This window comes from Aphelocoma coerulescens, chromosome 17, assembly GCF_041296385.1.
Source record: "Aphelocoma coerulescens isolate FSJ_1873_10779 chromosome 17, UR_Acoe_1.0, whole genome shotgun sequence".
Classification (NCBI taxonomy): domain Eukaryota; kingdom Metazoa; phylum Chordata; class Aves; order Passeriformes; family Corvidae; genus Aphelocoma; species Aphelocoma coerulescens.
The window spans coordinates 3,140,345-3,159,902 of NC_091030.1; the positions used below are offsets into that span (position 1 = coordinate 3,140,345).

At 48.1% G+C, this 19,558-nt stretch overlaps 1 protein-coding gene across 1 annotated transcript in view; it reads left to right on the top strand.

Annotated features, from left to right (window-relative positions):
* Positions 1-19,558, top strand: part of PAPPA (pappalysin 1) — a 182,085-nt gene that overhangs the window by 135,292 nt on the left and 27,235 nt on the right. The window contains exons 14-19 of the mRNA XM_069031458.1: positions 1,982-2,153; positions 8,662-8,845; positions 11,485-11,695; positions 12,291-12,462; positions 15,823-15,970; positions 18,565-18,674. Of these exons, the coding sequence (XP_068887559.1) occupies positions 1,982-2,153; positions 8,662-8,845; positions 11,485-11,695; positions 12,291-12,462; positions 15,823-15,970; positions 18,565-18,674 (997 nt within the window). The remainder of the gene's footprint in view (positions 1-1,981; positions 2,154-8,661; positions 8,846-11,484; positions 11,696-12,290; positions 12,463-15,822; positions 15,971-18,564; positions 18,675-19,558) is intronic.

The window sequence follows — 19,558 nt, forward strand, 5'->3', positions numbered from 1 at the left end:
GAAATCCATGGCAGTTTAAATCTGTACGCCAGGCTGTGAGTTGCAGTGACTGGAAAACATGTGAAATCCGTGGTCAGTGGCTGGGGATCCTCCTGAAAGCAGGATCACCCTGGACAGGCCAGCTCTAGCAGGGGAGCATCCATTCTGCAGAAGTGATGAGCATCACAGCCATGCTGATAGGCAGGGGTTTGTTGCATACGAGGGTGTGGAGTTGGCCAACACAGAGATGGAATTCTCCTTCCTCAGTCCTGTCAGCAGCGATGCTTTGTGCACCATGAGGAAATAAGGTATTTCTGGATGTAGAAATTGTTTATGGCTCATCACACTCCCGGGAAGGGCCAACACTGAACAAGCAACCTTAAATTACAAGCAGTGGGCACTTCCCATATAGCACTAGTCTGGGACAGAGAAATGAGTTGTGCAGGTACATAAATACTGTCATTTAATCTGGTCTAGAGCTCAGTAGAGACATGTGCAGATGTGCTTCTCTGTCAGTAACATGGGGATAACAATACCAGCCCAGGTGTCTCGCAGGGGTGTCATGAAAATTAATTAGATAATGTCTGCATTGTGCTTTGAACACAGCAAAGCACCACATACATGCTAAGTCAGGGCTTACTAAGCTGAACAGGGCTTTGGTGGCTGTTAACCCTTTTTTCTAGGAGACAGGAAAAGTTTGCTTGTAATCCATTTCACAGTATGTGTTTGATACATTGCTCTCTCTTCTTTCTATAATTTTCTGTTTCGGGCTCTTCCCTACCCAAGCATGTGGTGAAATAAGTCAATGTTTCCCCTCCTCAGAACTAATTTAACTCTATTAAAATTAAATTCATTTTCAACTTCAGCAGAGACATATCACCTTGTAGAGGTCCTTATCCCAGAAATTTCGTCTCTAATCCAGAAACTCTTTGCACATAGAATCATGGAATGGTTTGGATTGAAGGGACCTTTAAAGGTCATCTGCAGTAAACAAGGACATTTTAAACTAGATCTGATTGCTCAGAGCCCTGTCCAACCTGGCCATTAATTTTTCCAGGGATGGAGCATCCACAGTTTCTCTGGGCAACCTGTGCCAGTGCTTTACCAGCCTCATTGTGGAAATATTTCTTCCTTCACTCTAGTCTAAATCTTCCCTCATGCTTTAAGACCCTCAACATTTTCACTGCTGTTTTGTTGAGGGACTGACATTTGAACATGTGCTGCTGTAATGTTTGACTCAGGTCATCAGAGATGGTGAAAGATTTTGTGTCAACCAGACATCTCCGTGTAAATAAAAATTAAACAAAAATCTCTTCTTGCAAGTTGTGCTAAATGTTACACTAATTTTCCAGAGGGAGAACAGACAGTTACCTTGGGGGAAAGATTTTATGGATGGCAGGACAGCAACTGGAGAGATCTGAAATGACAGCATGCTGCTGAGCTTGATAAGAGCTTATCAACACAGCTACACTGCTGATGTTTGGTGTTCCTCGTGAAGTGGAATAAAATGAATGTGATGATTTCAATCGAGCTGCTCAAAGATAAGAGTGTCTATCTCAGAAACCCCTCCTCACTTGTGCACACTTATCATGGCCAATATCAGCCCTCCTGAATTCAGCAGATTTAAAATTGGATGGGGCATAAGGACTGCTCTTGGAGGAAGAGTGCTTTCGCAGGAGGGCTGGATGGATGGATGGATAAATGGACATTAATACAGAAGTAGGGAGGTCACAGTGCAGTTGAATATTGCAGAACAGAAGGTACTTCTGCAGAATTGCCAGGCTCCTCCCTTTTGCTACAAAACCTGTAATTTGCTGTCATTGTCACTGCTGTGCCCACTGCCTCTGTCCCTCAGGACACGCACCAAGAGGCTGTGGAGCCCTTTCCTGAGCTGGGTTTAGAACTCTCTGAACAAAGAGTCTGTCAGTCAGACACTGCACTTGTGGATGGATTGAAATAATCAAATAACAAATAACACCACCACTCCTTGTCTCCCTCCCAGCTGTGTCCACTACTCCTGCGAAGCCACCGACTGCCAGAGGCTGGAGATCGAGAACGCGGTGCTGAACTGCACCGGCGGCACCGGCTGGGACAACGGCGCCCAGTGCAACGTGAGCTGCAGGACCGGCTACATCCTGCAAATCCACAGAGATGATGATCTCATCAAGAGCCAGGTTTGTCCTGCTGGGGTTTTTTTTTGTGATGCACAAGACCAGGATGAGCAAACAACTGTGGAGAAATTGAGAATTAACTCAGGCTAGACCCTAAAATCCCAGCCCAGCCTTGGGACAAGGTCTTATCCAAATGCTTGTTGTGAGAACAGGAGCCCTTTGACTCTGTAGGAAGTTACTGGCAATGAGCAAAGCTCAGATGTTCTCCAAATTTAGAAATCTTCAAACCAAAAAGTTTGTGTTCAGTCCTTCTTTGATCTCACTGGCTCTACTCAGGCGAACAGTGGGGTTGGTGTTTTGGGAGTAGGGTGCTTGTGTTTTTGCACAACCAATTTCTCGGCAAAATACCTCATTTTTAGTCCTTGGATTGAGGCTAACAATGTCTTAACTCCTTTGCAGTGTTTCAGTCCATCTGGTCCCAACCGCTCCTTGATGTGTACAGCATGGAGGGGACAGAAGAAGCCCCCAAACCTTTTTGCTTCCAGACAAATCACCAAAAACCTCCCCCAGCAGGGCAGGAAGTGCTCCCCATCCTCTCTAATCCATGCCTTAATAATCCAGTCCTACAAAAACAGCATGTGTTCATGCAGTGAGGGGGGTATTGAGGAAAACTATAAATTTGTTCAAACATCAAAAAAAATGCAGGTCCTTTGTGCTGGGGAAGGTGGATGAGGTGCACGTGCAGCAAGGCCCTGGGAGCAGGATGCTGGGGACGGGGGGATGCAGGGCTGACACCCCACTTTGTGCCCTCATCTCTTACGCTGCCACATCCTCTGAGTGCGACATGGGGGTGGTTTCCCCCATCATCACCTTCTCTCACTGGTTGTGGGGGCAGCACTCACATCTGGGGCAGCTCTCACATCTGGGCCGGGGGCTGGGGCGGCCGCACTCAGCAGCCTGTCTGTACTTGTGAAATACTGTGTTCTTCATAAGCTCGCAGAGGGGGGAGACAGAGTGGAGGGGAATGAGTCAGCCCTTTCAACTCAATTACAAAACAAATACAGGACCCCGCGAGCTGGGCCTCTTCCATCCTAATTGGCATCAGCACCAGAACCCCAGCTCCAGCTGAGCATTTTTACAGAACAGAAAACAAGTTCTCAAAATGAGCCTGAATGGCTGAACCAGGAAATTGTTGGAAGGGATCTGTACATGGGGTACATGGAGCACGCAGGGATCACAAACCAAATAAAACAGCCTGAGCATGCTTCACCAGCCCTGTGTTATTTAAATGCAAGCGTTACCTTTCGGAGAGGCTCGGCCAGCTGGGCATGGTTTTGCTGGGAGAAGTTTGGTTTCAGAGTCTTGATCAGACTCATATGACAGGAGCAGAGGATTTTAGCACCCCTCGCTAACGTGATTCACTGCCTATTACAACACGCTTCCTCTCACCCTGCTCTGCTATTGCACTTCGTTGTCTTTTTCCACCAATAAAACCCCCTGAGGCCAATGGCTTTGTTTTGCTCAGTGCTGTGCATTCACTGTTCAAATCAGGGAAGGAGTGGAGCATCTGAAACATACCCATGACCAGCTAAGCACATTAAGCACATGCTTTAAAAGTTCTATTAGTGGGCTTCTGCTGAAAAGGAACAGACTGTTTCTTTCACTATCATCTTGTTTTATTTCTTTGTGTCAGGTGCTTCTAACTAGAACTTGTGGAACGTGTAGGCAAGAAATGAATTATCTGAGAAAGTCCAGAATCCATGGTCTGGATTTCTCATGTCAAAAGGCATTGTGCTCCTTCCATAATTGCTTCCCAGCTTCAGCTTCTCTTCCATTCACAAGCATTTGGGGGTGAGAAAGGGCATGTGGGTTGTTGTCCATGGTCAGAGGGACTTTCTCTCATGGCTGGGGAACCTTGCATGAAGCTATTCCTTGTTTCACTCTTGTCATTTAGTTGGTTATTTCACTTGTTTGACCAATTTGAGGGTCTAGAGATAGTTTTTTTCTCATTTAACTGTCAGTGTGTGGGGCTGCCTGAGGAAGAAGAGAAGGAAGTAGCTTTGCACATGTTGGTGTTTCACACTCTTGGGTAGGAAGGAGGCTGAGCTGAGGAGCAACATCTCAAAGAGCAGACTGACCATCAGTGGCCCACAACCACTGTGTGCTGGTGAAGGTGATTCAGAGACCAGTGGAAACACCCTGGTTTAGCATCTGAACCACATTTGTCATCCCTATTTCATTGAAAGGCAGAAAAAAAGGGCAAAGAGAGAATTAAAAGCGAAATTTTCAAAAGCACCTCGGTGATGTTGGGGCACAAGTCACATTTCAAATCAATCTTTTACATCTGAAGGGTCTTTGAAAATCTTCTTAACAGTTTCTGCACTTTCTGGTCTCTGTGTCTTCTGAAGCCACCATTTTAATCAGTCTTGAGGCAAAACATTCATTCATTCCTTCTCTGAGAAGCTCCCATTCCCAAATTCTGTTAAAACCCCGTAAAATCACCAAACCCTGAAACCCGTCAGCGCTCTGTGCAGCAGAAACTGTTTGCTGCTTGAAAAGAAAAAGAAAGCTGAGCTGTTTTCAAACTCTTGGGCTCTCTCTCATCCTCATTTAGGGACTTCAACAACAACAACAACAACAAAGGGGTTTGCAGAGTGATGGAGCAAAATCCTTCATGTATCTTTCTCACAAAGAAGATCTCGGGGATGTTTCCGTTCTCCCTCCCTGATTTCTTCCCACCCCCCCTGACAACTCCATCGCTCTTCCTTGTCTTCTCCCTCTTTCCCCCCTTTGTCTTTCACTGCTTTCCTCCCCCTTGTCCTTCACTGAAAGCCCCGCTCATTCAGTTACTTGTTGTCATCTCTCCTTGAAGCTACCACCACTGCTGCTCTGGTCAAGAGGTGTTATTTAAAACCCAGCAGCTCCCTAATGTTGTGCAAAGGCATCATCAATCATGCCAGGAAAAGAAAGCACGGCTCATGTGGGTTCAATTAGAGGCACAGTAGTGGGCAGAAGTGGAAGAATACTTAGAGGGGAGGGCACAGCTGTTCATTTTTAAGGAGAGGAAACTTCACACGTGAAGCATCGCTTGAAGAAGGAGCCGGCTGGGATCTTGGGCAGCAGGAAGGAGACATGAATTCTCCCAGGCTGTTAAAAGTCCCGAGAAACAAATCTTTCTGGCACCAGCTTTGTTTAAGTTTGCATCCTCTTCACTGCAATGCACACTGTATCTTTGGAAGCCCCTTTCCTCTCCCCGCTCTTTCCTCCTTGCCCACCCTCCCTCCTTGCATAAGCCTCCTTTGGAAGGCAGGACATGAAGGGAAGCAGTTGCTGTGATGCCAGTCAAAGCAGCACAAAGTGCCCAAAGTGACAGCTAATAAACCAGATGAGAAAGCCAAGTGCTTCGTGTGGGCTGCTGTGAGCTGGGTGACCTTGTCAGATCAGACAGGCTAAACAGGCACGTGCCTGCTCAGCTCCGGGTGGGAGAGCTGCAAAGGCAGAGGCAGATGCTGCCACTAAGACCCAGTGCCAGATCCAAGGGCTGAGCCCATCAGAAATACCCCCATGGTGTGGCATGGAGCTGGGGAGGGACAGGATCCTGCTCAGCAGGCGGGGTGCTGTCCCTGGGCAGTGCAGTGACACGCCCTCAGGTGTGACGCTCGCTGCAAGAGGGGAAAGCCAAAAGCTGGTGGGTGCCATCAGCGATGATTTCTGTGAGAAGTTTGTCCTCTGTACTTCCAATCAGAGCCTCTGGTCTTTGTCTCCATTGCAGGGAATGCTCTCTGCTGTGTCCTGCTGCAGAATTACATGTGCTCCTGTTGCTTGCAGTGATGACATGATAGACATGCTCTAAAATGTGCCATTATTATGTCTGACCTTGAAAACCTCAGCTTCCATCATGCCAAACGTGGAACAAATTGCTGGGAAAAGCTGAGAAGCCAGGGTCTTACCCCCATGGGCACAGCTTCTCTGCTTGGGAATGGCCTTCCCTGTGTGCCAGGAAGAGGAAGAGCCATAGGGATCTGAGAGGACTCTTACAGGTTAGGTTGGGGTTTTTGTGGGGAAGGTACCATGGGGAAAAACCCAGAGATGAAAATGTGGAGACACTAATTACTAACTTTTTCACATCAAGGTCTAAAACAGGGGTACAGACAAAGGGCAGTGGGAGTACAGCTGTAGAGAGGGGTCTCTTCCAAAGAGAGGGGCATCCCAGGCCCGTGGCATTTCCAGCAGGCTCTGGTGTCCCAGAGCTTCCTGCTAACAAAGGCCATGGCTGCAGCTGAAATACTCTCACAAGTGGTAGCTTGGGCAAAACATTCCTTTTGTAAGGTGTGGCTGTCACACACAGATACTGCTCCTGGTTAAATGTTTCTGTTATATTCAGGTTTCTGAGTTTGCACTGTTTACTTGGTGTTCTGCAGAGGTACATCTGACGTGCAACCCGTTAGTTTCTCATTAGAGAAGCTTCCTCGTGCACCACGCTGTGTCTCAGCAGCCAGCATCAGCTAGTAGGAACACTCATTTATTCCTAAGCTCAGAATCACAGCAACACCAATAACTATATTCCTGGAGCTGAATCTCTTATTGATAGAGCCTCTCTATGTTCAGCATGGATCCAGTATCCAACATGAAACTATGCAAGACCTATTTCTTTTCCATAACATTTGGATAGCCCCTGACATCATTAGCTTGATTTTATTGACATCAATAGCTTGGGTTTATGTTTTAAGTTCCAGCAGCCATGGTGCTGCTGTGTTATTTGATGATAGCATCTGTTAAAGGGAAATGGAGCAGCTCATCCTGGAGTGCTGATGGTTTTCAAGACATGGGGATGTGCTGTATTATCCCTTCTCCTGTGGCCATCACACTGCAACCCCCTGGAAGCACCTTCAGGACATCAACTGCCTGCAGTTCGTACACAATTTTTAATAATACAGGTATTCTGATAAACAACAAAGGCAGAATTAACAGCCACTGGGGAGTGGAATGATTGGGAATGAGAACACACAGTGTCACTTCACCTGATGGCTCTGAGTATCCCAGAATGTGCTACTCTGAGTTTGTAGAAAAGGCATTTTTTTCCATCAGCAATGCTCCCTGTTTAAATAAACTCCACAGTCTAGAAAAGGGGTTTTGTGCCCACTTGGGAAGTGTCCAGTTTCTCAGCTCTGGGACTGCTTTTTCCATTCTGAATGCAACCATATATCAAAGGGAGACAGGTCTGAACTTCTGTTGAAACCATTAGGGTGTTTTTGCAAAAAGGGAATCCAGGTCTCTTTGATGTGTGCTAGAAAAATTCCCCTTCCTTTTATAAACCCAGATCAATGGCCAGCGGTGCAAATCTCCTGTGAGCATACCAGCCCTGAATAAAATACTCCCTGGAGGCAGAGGAGTGCTGCTGTAAGGCTTGGTCAGATTCCTCACCAGAATCTTCCCCTTCTCATGTTTGGGTTTCTCACATTTCTTAACCTCTGTCCCTCTCTTTATTCTGGTGTGGAGAGAAGAGTTAAATTCTTCACTTCTAATCTTCAATAATTTTCCATTTTTAATTAGAAAGTGGATATGTTGTTTACTCAGTTCTCTTTGCCAACATCTGTTTGTCCCTCATTTACTCAGTAAATTCATCTGAGCTTTGGATGGGTGGCTCCTTTACCTCCCCTAATTTCTCTCCTTTGCCCCTAGCACTCCAGGATCCCAATGTGCTGTGCAGTTTGGATTATTCCTCAGATCCATAGAAGTGTAGCTTCTGTGTTGCTGTGATGGTACAGTGACTTTGGGGAAGTCAGAGCACGGGCACTGGTTCTGTGTACAACCTCTCAAGTTCCAGGTGCCAGTTATGGGCAGGATGCTCTTGGGTCTGTCCATAGCAAACTCCTCCTGGAGAAGGTCTGTCTCTCAGGCATTCATGTCCATGGTGTCAGGACAGCAGGGCCTTGATTCTATGTGGAGCCTTGGGGCACTCTGACAGAAAGCCACAACAGCAGCTGCCAGTATCTGCACACAAGGTTGATGTGGCCCAAAGCCCTTCCCCTGGGATCCCCATCCAAGGGTGACTGACACCTCTCGGGAGAGCCGTGGATGAGAGTCCCAAATGGCTTTGTGTCAGCTTGGCTTTTACTTCAAACCCAAGAGTGAGTTTGACTACTCGGAAGCACAGGGGGATCCCCTTGGAGTGGCTGTGTCACCGCAAAGGTGACAGGGATGGGGGACAGCTGTCAGCTCCAAACAGCTCAGGCTTGTGCTCCTTTCCAATGGCAGGGCAGAGCAGCAGCTTCCCTGCTTGTCTCAGGAGGCCAGACAAGAGTTTGGATTATTTGTAGAGCTCCAGTCTTTCTATGGAAGTGCTTTGGTGTCTCACCCCGGGGGTGAGGGGGAGGGCAGCAAATCCTGTTTCTCTGACACTGTTATGAGCCTTGGTGGGTTTGGTAGCTGCTGTCCAAATGATGATGGTAGGGACCACACATGGCTTTGCTTAACTTGTGAGCCAAAATAATGGCTATTAGTAGGCTTGAAATGGTTTTGATCTGTCCCTTGCTGGCTGTGGTGGCTGTAGCCGTGTGTCTTTTTCCAGATGGAGTCCAGTGTCACCATGACTTGCATGGATGGGAAGTGGAACAAGCAGGTGACCTGTGAGCCCGTGGACTGTGGTGTCCCAGACCAGTACCATGTCTACCCAGCCACCTTCAACTGCAGTGAGGGGACCACCTTTGGCAAGAAATGCTCCTTCACCTGCCGACCTCCTGCTCTTCTGAAAGGTATTGGGGGTGTCTGTGCAGTGACCTGAGAGAAACAGCTAACACAGACTGCTCCTAGGAATACATGTTGCTGTTGCTGTTGCTGTTGGTTTAGAATTATTCAGGATATTTTAAGTAGGAAGAATTATGGGACTCTACAGAAGGTTTATTTATATTAGAAGTTAAGTTCCTTTGCATCTCTCTATTACCTTACTTTGACCTTTCCTTGATCATGTCTGGCCAGGCAGTAATGACAGGGAATATTGCTTCCATACAACCAAAACATGGAAAAGTCATGGGGATAAATCAGATTGAACTCTCTCATCTTCTTTCCCATGCTTTGTCTGATTCCACTGTCTGTCTCCCATCTATGCCTCCTCCATGTATTTGGAAAGGCAAAAGAAGAATGAAAAGCCCCACGGCCCAGTGGCACAGACCCCCGTCACTGCTTTTTCTAATCCACCATCACCCTTCTCCTTTTCCACGCTCACCTTGCTCTACTCTGACCTTCCTCTCCTCGTTTGGGACTCTTTACTTTTCCTTTTTTCTTTTATTTTTTCCCCTAGAAAGAATACAGCTTTCTGCCCTCTTTCCTTTCCTCATCTTCCTTCTTTCCTGCTACTTTTCTGCTAATATCCACATCCTCTTCTCCGCACCATCAACTCTTCTGCTCACTGGCACATTTCCCTCTTCGATCTGGGCCTCAGGAAGCAAGAAAAGATACCATTGTTAATTTGAAGGAACATTGGACCCAAATTAACTTGTCCATCTTGCAGTGGAGTAAACTTAACTGCTGTTGTCAACTCAGATACAAACACTGCATACGATTTTTTTGTACCTGTGGTTTCTCCTTTTCTGCTGGGATTCATTGCAAACCCCAAAAGGGAAGGCATGGGAAGTGTTCTTCATTTCAGGGAAAGGCTATGTTGATTTCTTCATATATAAGGAAATTGCTTAGTTCTTTTTAACTCTGATGGAAGATAGCCACAAGCAGCCAACACACAGTCAAAGTTATGACTACTCAAAGGGTAGTTAAGAGAAAATTAAGACTACTTTTTAACAAAAAAACTCCCTTTTTCTGTTTATACACTCAAAAGGGCCATCTTCAACAAAAAGCTGTTTTATCATTTAAAGTGCTTCAAAATTTTTTGAGCGGGCAGTGAAAATAATTATACTCATCATGACCAACAAGAGCTGATGACTCAGGGGCAGCTGGAGGGATGACAACCAACCCCAGGTCAGGGGCTGCACCTCTGGCGTGTAGCATCACTTCACTTTTGTCCAGAAGCGCTGTGAGCTGTGAGGTGAAGGCACTGTTTGGTGTAGAGCCGTCACTGATGACTAATAATGTTGCCACTAAGCTTCTGGAGAGCAGCAGATGTGTGACTCATGCCTAATTCAATCACTGACGTCATGACAGCCACTGTTGGTAATGTCACAGCTTATCGCTTTGCAGTGGCAAGTATGATATCACCACGGCTGGGCTGGGAGCTGCTGCATGAGTCAGAGCAGAGGAACATGCTGGTGCTCCAGAAAAGAACTCCCTTCTGCACAAAATACCTCTGCAATCATCTGCAGTTGGGGAGGGGAGAGAGAAATCCAGGGCTGATTTAATGCGGCTTCTCTTATCTTTGAGGGCAGGGCAGGAGGGCTCCTCCACATACCTTCCTGAGCCCTCCAGAGCCTTTTGTTTTCTTCTTTGAATTCCAGCCTCATGCTCGGGCTCTCTTCCTCCCCTCGCAGAGAGATGGCATTGCTCCGGGGTTAGCAGTTTGTCAGTATTATTTCAGATAACTCCGAAGTTGGCTCACTGTTGAAAATATGTCTTGTGGGTTGAGAAGAGTTCCTGCAGCAATGCTCGGGGATTTCAATGGAGTATTAGGGATTTTTGAAGGGTTAGTGGCTCATAGCTGTGCTTTGTTTCTTAGGAAAAGCTTATTCCTTTTCAACATATGGTATAAAATAACAAAGAATGTAAAATACACTGAGACTGGGCTACTTTTAGCTTAACCTTCTGAAGTCAAGTAGGTCATAGCAGAGGCAAATAGATCTATTGTACCTTTTACCTTTGAGGTGTTGGCCAAGAAAGCTTCCTGAGGAAAATGAGTCTCTAATGAGTATTATGAATCGTATTTATCACAGTAGTCCCCAAGGACTGAGAGTCCCCAGCTGAGAATGGCTCCTCATTGTGTTGGAGTAGTGACTCTAATACTAACAGATGCTGCTCCAAAAGGCTCCAAATTGAAATAAAAGGGACAGATTCAGGAAAAAGATATAACACAGAAGCAGAATGAAGAATGTGATGGCACCAAACCCTCTGTTAAAGCCACGGCTTTGGAGAGGAGGGGGTTGGTGTATGAAACAAGCTTCCTTTCAGAGAGGAACAAAATAAGGAAGAGAAATACAAAAGATGACAAAGCCTGTGTGGCTTCCCCTATGCTATAGCATTTCCTGAAATAAGCACTGCCTGCCTGTCACCTGAAAGCAGAGTCCTTAATGATTTAATGACATCATCTAGAGCGAGAGAACACACAGGACATGTGAATGTTCAATGCAGTTGGATTTGTCAAATCGGCTGAGGGGGCTTTTGATGCATTATGGGTGTAATGACATTTCAAAAGAAAATAGTCCTGCTGAACGTTGCTCACTCTTCTTCTCAGGAAACAACAGCAACTTGACCTGCATGGAGGACGGGCTGTGGTCCTTTCCTGAGGCCCTGTGTGAGCTGATGTGTCGAGCACCCTCCGTCGTCCCCAACGCGGATCTCCAGACCACTCGCTGCCGAGAAGACAAGCACAAAGTGGGCTCGTTCTGCAAGTACAAATGCAAACCAGGTTACCACGTCCCTGGATCCTCCAGAAAATCAAGAAAGTACGTGAAAGACTAAAGCTATGCCATCAGCCTGATTCAGAAAGCCATGAGTTAAATTTATTTTGGGAAGGGGGTGTTTATCACAGACTCCACGTGCCGTAGGGAATAGCATGGAGCAATTCCTTCATGCAGGTATCTGTGCTGTGTCAGTTTAGGCACCCAGCTCCCTTAGGCTTCTTTGAAAATCCTGACCAGTGCTCAAAAAACAGACTTTACCATAGAAATACCCCTTTGATATGCAGCCTGGGGAGTCCCCTTTGAAACCCTGCAGAAAAGGGTTAGTGCTGTCGTATACTTCTGACTCTGCACAAACCCACTTCAAACCAACCACAGCCCACAAGCCTGGGAAGCTGAGTTCTTGGGAGATGTGTCCAAGGCCAAAAGAGGAGTTTAGGCTGGGCAGCTCAGTGTTGGTTTTGCAAATAATCGTTCTTTTTGCTCAGAGACCTCATGACGCAGATTCACAACTTGTTCTCCAAGTGTTAAAAGCTCGAGCACACCCATCCCCTGCAACCTGCTAGCAGAGCTCAGAGGCTTTAGAGGCTCCCAGCTGACTCAGCCACTCACTAAACGTTGCTTTTTTCTGCACAAAAAGGCGAGCCTTTAAGATCCAGTGCACACAAGATGGCACGTGGCTGCCAGGCGCCTGCGTGCCCGTCACCTGTGACCCTCCACCTTCCAAGTTCCACGGGCTCTACCAGTGCTCCAATGGCTTCCAGTTCAACAGCGAGTGCCGGATCAAGTGCGAGGATGATGACAGTGAGTCGGTGAGTCTCCCTTACCCGAGCTACCTTAGCCCATACAAGGCTGGCTTTACCATATCTTCCCTAAGGACACTGGTCTTGGAGAGGCCAAGGGACAATGAGCTCTTCCAAGAACAGAGAAATGCAGAAGGGAAAAAGATAATTACAGTAGAGGGAGAGCCTGGGAATATTATTTTTATGACAGCAGTAACAGTATTAACTATTAGCTGCAGAGGATTAGAAGTGACTGACTTGCTGTTTCTGGACAGTAAGTGGAAGACAGATCTGCCTCAGTGGCTTTATGATCTGGCTAGAAAATGCAGAGCAACAAATGAAAGTAAGTAGAATGTGAGTTATCTGCACTTATCCCATTTGTTCATTCTGTTTCACCTTGCTTTTCTCTCCAGTTCTTACCATTGTATGTTTGTGTGTCTTGTGATAATTTAATGCCATAGGGATTACAACTACTCAGTTGAACTCTCTCTAAACTTCCATGTTTTTCTGGCTGTGAAGGTGTCATTTGGCATCAGAGGTCAGATCCTCCTCTGGCACAAATCAGCGTGTTGCCTTTGGCTTCCTGGAAGCTGTGTTCACTGATATGAGAAGGTCTGGCCTCTACTATCTTGTTTGAAATGCCTAGTTTTCCTCACCAGAGGTAATTATAGTTTGTGAGATAAGTAGCTTCTCCCAGAAGTGCTGCTGCTGCTGCTCCCTGTGGTTGGGAAGAAAAAGTGGGGATGTGGAATCTGCAGCTATGGCAGGCACTGCATGGAGCAGGGAGTGCTCTGACAAGGGCTGTTTAATTTCATTCCAGAATCTGAGGACATTTAAAAAGGTACCAACCCTGCCCTAGGGCCGATTATGTGAAAGGCACCTCTGGTAGCTGCTCCACAGGTTAAAAGCCCCTGTTCCCTGCCCTCTGGCCTGCCCTCTCCACAGGGACAACAGGCAGAGCCCTGGCGTTTCACATCAGGGCACCTGGAGAAGTTTTCCTTGTTTAAGACTTGGAGTGAGGTTGTGAGCAGTGTGAAATGAGAAGTTGCAGGCGTGAGTGCAGAGTGGGTGGGAGCTCTGGGATGTGGCAGCTGTGGCTTTGTGCATCCACCACTTGCTCAGAGGAGTCAGCATGGCTGGTGCCGTGTTCCAGCACTGCCAGTGCAGGGAAACTGGGACCTCCAGGGCAATGACAGCTGGTGGAACGAGTTGTCTTTGCTTTTAGCGGGGTGAACACAAAGAGGAGCAAGCAGTGGAGTCAGGGTTACAGCAGTAGTGAAGTGAGCTCTGGAAAGAGAGAGATGCAGCTCTGTCTGCATTCACTGGGAGGGACAGGAAAGCACCTTGGGCAAAGGAGCAGATAACATCTTGAGAAAGGGATTTACAGTGAAAAGTATTTTCAGTTATCCCAGAAAATAGGCTACAGAAGAAGAGGGAGGACTCCTGGCACAAGCCAGAACCACTTGAGAGGTGTTAATTATTTAAGGATTAAACCCCACTAAGTCTCTCTCAGCTATATAAGGTGATAATACACGTTGCATCCAAGCAAGAAACCCAGCAGGGATTTTCACAAGAGATTTTGCAGGTCAGGGAATGATGGACAGTATGTTACTATAGCAATGGATATCCTGGGATCTCCGAGTATGTTGCTGAAACTATATAAGAGTACCCTCAAGCACAGCCAGCTCCAGGAACATAAATCAGGTTTCATGGCTCACCTTTGAGAATCATGTTTGAACCCTGGCATGGAAATTGAAAGGGAAGTGTACCACATTTGCTAAAACAGCAAATTGTGCTCAATTATCATTTAGCAATTTATTCCTGACTTTGTCACCATGCTGAAAGATCATTACTTGGCTGCACATACAGCATCTCTTAATCACCAGGAACGTAATGGCCATTTAAGCAGGTACCTCCCCTGGCACCAGAGCAAGGGTCTTCCATTTCTGCATATTGTACACAAATCATATGAACAGTCAGATCTAAATTAATCAATCTCTGCCAAACTGGCCCTTAGGTGAGAATCACCAAGCTGGATCACACCCTGAGTCCATCTGCTCCATTATCCTTTCATATGATTTCCTTATTACTTCTGGCAATGGCCAGATGTCTAGAGAAGGGGAAGCAGGTCCCACACCGTAGTCTGCTGCTAAGACCACTTTGCATCTCACTAAAAATTGTGTTCATTAACAAAGCTGAGCAAAAAAAGGGAAGCATTAGGATATTAAGGACAAGACTAACACTGAAGGCTGTGCCCTCTTCCATGCCGGTACCAGGGGCTTATGCAGGTCCCTGTGCAACAATGGGTGTGGGTTGTAGGGCAGAGCTCCTCCAAAAAGTTCAGCAGCCCCGCAGGGATCCCAGTATAGACAGCACATTAAAGGATCCCCAAAGATATCCAGCACAGTCTCCAAGAGCAGGGTGGGTAGATTGCAGGCAATGTGCCTGGAATGAAAACGGGTGAGGAGAAGCAGAGATCCTGCATGGTTCTCCCACCCAGCAAGGCCCCCACAGGAGGTTTGGAGCCCAACCACAGCAGACATCCTCCTGTTGAATGTCCCACATTGCCCCATGGCAGTCGGGTTCGCAGATCCCACAGAACAGCTTGTTTGCACAGAAATCCCCAGTGCCGTGAGGATAGATCTGACAATAGATTGCCTGTGCACTCCTTTGTTGTTTTTAAAGGGCATGATATTTCCCCTCGGACTTTGGTATTCATTCTCCAGTATCATACAGAGAATCTTTTCTATAAGAGAAATGTCATATTCTATTCCTTGCCCCTTCCCACACCAGAGGATTTTTTCCTCCTTCCCACCTGCCTCTGTGCGTGTCCGTCTCAGCCCCTTTGCCTGCTGTCACTCAAGGCAGCCAAGCTCTAAAGAGCACGTTCTGCCCTGCTAAGCTCATGTCCCGCTCTCCCTTCCTCCTTCAGACGGCCGTTGGGGATTCTTTCTTTTTCAAGACAAAGATGATGTAACTGGTTAGAAATTGCGAAGAGGAAAAAGGTTGTCTGCGTTCAACACCAACCTTCAACAAGGAGGAAGGCAAACGGGGTGAAGGCAGCTTTATTGCAACAGGAGTGGGGCTGTTGTAAGGTGGAGAGCTTGCAAGGGGCTTGTAAAGACCTTGAATTGTGCAGAAGAGATGTCTGTTTGTGTGTGTGTGTGTGTGTGTGTGTGTGTGTGTGAGAGCAGTGCAGGTTCTGTTTTCTTTAGTCTTTGGAAGAAAACTCCTTCTTGCCCCCCGCCACCAGGGCTGGCAGTCCCAACCAGGAGCTTTTCCAGCTCCAGCAGAACTTTACTCCCAGCTCAGCTCTGCTCACTTCTCACCTCTCAGCCTCTCCTGGCTATTTCTGTGTCAATCCTCATTATCTCCTTCTCTCATTCCCAGGGCCGTGGGAGCAACGTGATCCACTGCCGGAAGGATGGCACCTGGAGCGGGTCCTTCCACCTGTGCAGGGAGATGCAGGGGCAGTGTGCTCTGCCCACCCAGCTCAACAGCCACCTGAAGCTGCAGTGCGCCGGCGGCTACGGCATAGGTGGGTGAGCACCCCTGGACACCTGTCCCCAGGTGGGAGCAGACAGCAGGACACCAGGAAGAGGATGGGAATGACAGGGAGGGAGGAAGGAGCTTTCAGTCCTTCAAGTCACCTTCTGTGGATGTGTTTGCCCGAGTGAGAAACTGCTATGGGAGGCTTTTCAGGGAAATGCTTTTAGGAAAGGTGAAGATCTGAGAGCATCATGTAACATGCTCTGACTGCAGGTTCCTTGCAGGGCTTCCAGTTTCATGGTGTCCCTTCTTGGCCAGCTGGTTTTCAGGGGCAGCAGCATGCCAGGCTGTGCCAGAGACACATCCAGTCTGCAAAATACAGGCAGGGGTTGTACCTGCTTCTGCTCTTATACTTTTGTAATGTCCCACTCCTTCAGCCACGTGCACAAACCCAGCGCTCCAGTGGCTGAAAGGCAGGGAGGTGACAGGAGAATGCAGCACCAGGATAATTCAGGTCTCCCCAGAAACAGTATGAGACCAGCTGAGCATCCCCTTTGGTATGACAGTTGTTTAGGAGCTGTTTTAAAAGGTCCACTTTCCTCCTTCTTTCTGGGGTACCTGTTCCCTCTGCAAGGGTGATGACCCCTGCACTCACCTTGGCTTTGTATCACCCAGGCGCAGGGAGGGACAGACGCGGAGCCGTCCACTCAATATTGTATTTTCAGCCCCCATTTTGGGGGTCTCCCTGTTGTAAGGGCTGCAACAGGAGCCACACTGCCTGCAGCCCACACAGGTTTGCGAGGCCCCTTCCTGCAGTCCCCCTCCCAGCCCCTGCCATCCCCCTCCTGCCTCCGCCTGTCCCTTTGAACTTGGAGAAATTTCCTCCTTGTGCGGCTCCCTCATTATATCGCAGCCATGCAGAGGACCACGAGCCTCCTTGTGTTCCCTCCCTGGGGAGGAGAACACGACCTGGATGAGATCACCGCTCTGTAATGATGCCAATTACAGATCATATATCAAAACAATTCCGACCCGCTCCTCTCCATGAGCGTGGTGGAGCGCGGGAGAGCGAGCGGCGAGGAGGCTGCTGCGACTCTTAATGTGGAGAGGCGTTTTACCCTTGAGACGAGGTTACCTCCAGGGCCAGACAGGTTTTTGCAGGGAGAGAAACCCCAGTTCCTGGTTTGCAGGGGATCATCTTTGTGCTGGGCGCCTGCCAGCTCTCGCTCCTCTTGCAGCGACTGTCGGCAGGTGCCAATCCCAGGGACTGATGGCCCTGACCCTGGGGTGGGACCACACAGCATCATGGAGGTGAGGGATGCGTGGGGCAGACCCCCCACAAGAGTGTGGCTCTCTCTGGAAAGGGATTTAGAGCTCAGAGAGGGCACAGCAGCCGCTAGCTCTCATCCTCAGCAGATGGAGACATACCACACACTTTGTAGGCTCACCCAGCACCAACTTTTGGGATCAGATGTTGGGGTTTTCCTCTCTTCCTTGCGTTTTTGAAAGCCTGATCAATGTCCTTTTGAAAAGGTGCTGTCCTGCCACTCATTCACTATGGGGGTGGTATCAATGGGCCTCATCCAGCAGGTCCTTGGAGCCACTACCAGGTGTCCTGGGAAAGCAAAACAAACCCCAAGCACTCCCCATCTTTCCAGCCCAGGTCTGGCTGCTCCCACTGACTCCTCCAAGTGGAGCATGTGGGAAGGCAGAAGCAGGTGGGAAAATAATAGCAACCAGTCATGGTCACTATGAATCCCACACACCTTCGGTAATTCCTCAGACACCTAATCTGCCCTTCCAGGCTGAGGCGTGTGTTGAGCCAAAGGTTCAGCTCTTCAAATCAGTGCGGAGATTACTTCCTCCCCCAGCGCTGATTGGAGTACAGAAATCCTAATGACATGTTTGCAGCAGCTGTGCCATTCAAGAGTGATTTTCCAGGGGGGAAATGGTAATGGTCCAACACACAAGGGCTTATGGTTGTGTCACCACAGGGCTCTGGGATATTGCTGCAGAGTATCGCAGCATGTTTTAATAAAGAAAGGACAGGATTCCCACTGGCCATGACAGTTAATCAGAGAAAAAGCAGGTTTATGTGTGAACAAAGCCATCATTACCTTTCTGCGTACTTCTTATTGACTGTGGGACTTGGGTGATAGCTTGTCTTCAATATCATTAGGCTTGGTCACCCTTTGGAAGATTATTATTGGATGTTTGTAAATCTGACAGATCAAACAATAGGTTTCTGCCATGTCGTAGGTGAGATGAGTTCGACAGCCTCTGCCTAATCAGCCCCACTGCTTGAAAGAGCAGTTGAAATGGAAAAACCTTCATGTTGCCTTGATGATCTGAAGGCGCAAAACCTGACCCCCTTCTTGGAGTTAATAGCCAGAGAAATACTTAGATTTACAGCTCATACAAAAAGGCCCTGGAATATCTGCCACCCCCATGCTGTCCTGCTGAGCGCAGGGTTGTGCTCAGCACTTCACGTGTGGCTAGGAGATATGTGATAGTTATGGTTGACTGCTAATTGCAATTTAGGAAAAACGAGCCGTAATCCTGTCCTTCAGCTGGAAGGATGCTGGAAGGGTCAGAAGCTGCCTGCTTTATCCTTTAGCTTTATCCCCTTTGTGTTTTGAGCAGGCACGGAGTGTACCACCTCCTGTCTGGATCACAGTCACGAGCCCATCCTCCTGCGCGTGAACGAGACCGTGCAAGACATCCAGCACTGGATGAACCCTCAGAGAGTGAAGGTCAGTGCCTGGCAGCTGCACAAACCACATCCCTTGTTGCATGTCTAAGAGCAGGGAGGGATCAGTGTTACCTGTGGTTCGTTCCATGAGGGGAAAATGGGGAATTTGGGCCTCTAGGAAAGAACTCCTGATTTTTCTTGTGTCTCTTCCACTAACATGGTGGCTCTCTCTCCAAGTTGCTTTCTCTCTGTGTTTTCCAAGTGAAAGTCAGTTCAAGGTAAAGGCCTCCCATCGGTGGGGTTTGATCTGGAAATGGGATCCATGCCACAGGAAGTTGTGACGGACTGTGAGAGAAAGGGCACTGGCCAGGCTTTATTTCCTTCCTCCTGTTCCATATTTTGCATTCTTTGGGTGGCAGGGCTGGATTTTTCTGTGCCGCTTCTGGATGACAAAAGAAGCTGATACAGAGGGTTTTCCATTTCCCGACCCCGTGGAGCTGGCTGAGTGCTCCCCCCGCCCCTTCACCCGCATGCAAGAGCTGCCTGCTCAGCACAGCCCCTTCCAGAGGTCACCACTTCTCCCTCCTGCCTGCTGCACACGCACAGGCAGCATTAACTGCTCACAGCTCCCTGGCCTGAGCATCCTCCAGCACACACCAGTGGCAGCGTGCCCTGATGGGGACGTGCACACCCGCGTGCAGTGCTTTGCACACACACACACACTCAGCCCTGCTGGCAGCAAACACCTGCTGGGTTTTTGGGTGCCAGTGGGAGACACGCTCACCTAACTCTTCCTGAAAACCCTCACGTTCCTACAAACAAACCGGGTGTTTGTGGCTTTATGGTATTTCCGTGGGTGTGGAAGTCTAACTGGACACGCTGGCAGAAGATGGTGGCACATCAGATGTCACCAGGTTGGTGCAAGTTGCTGGTGGTGCTTGAGCT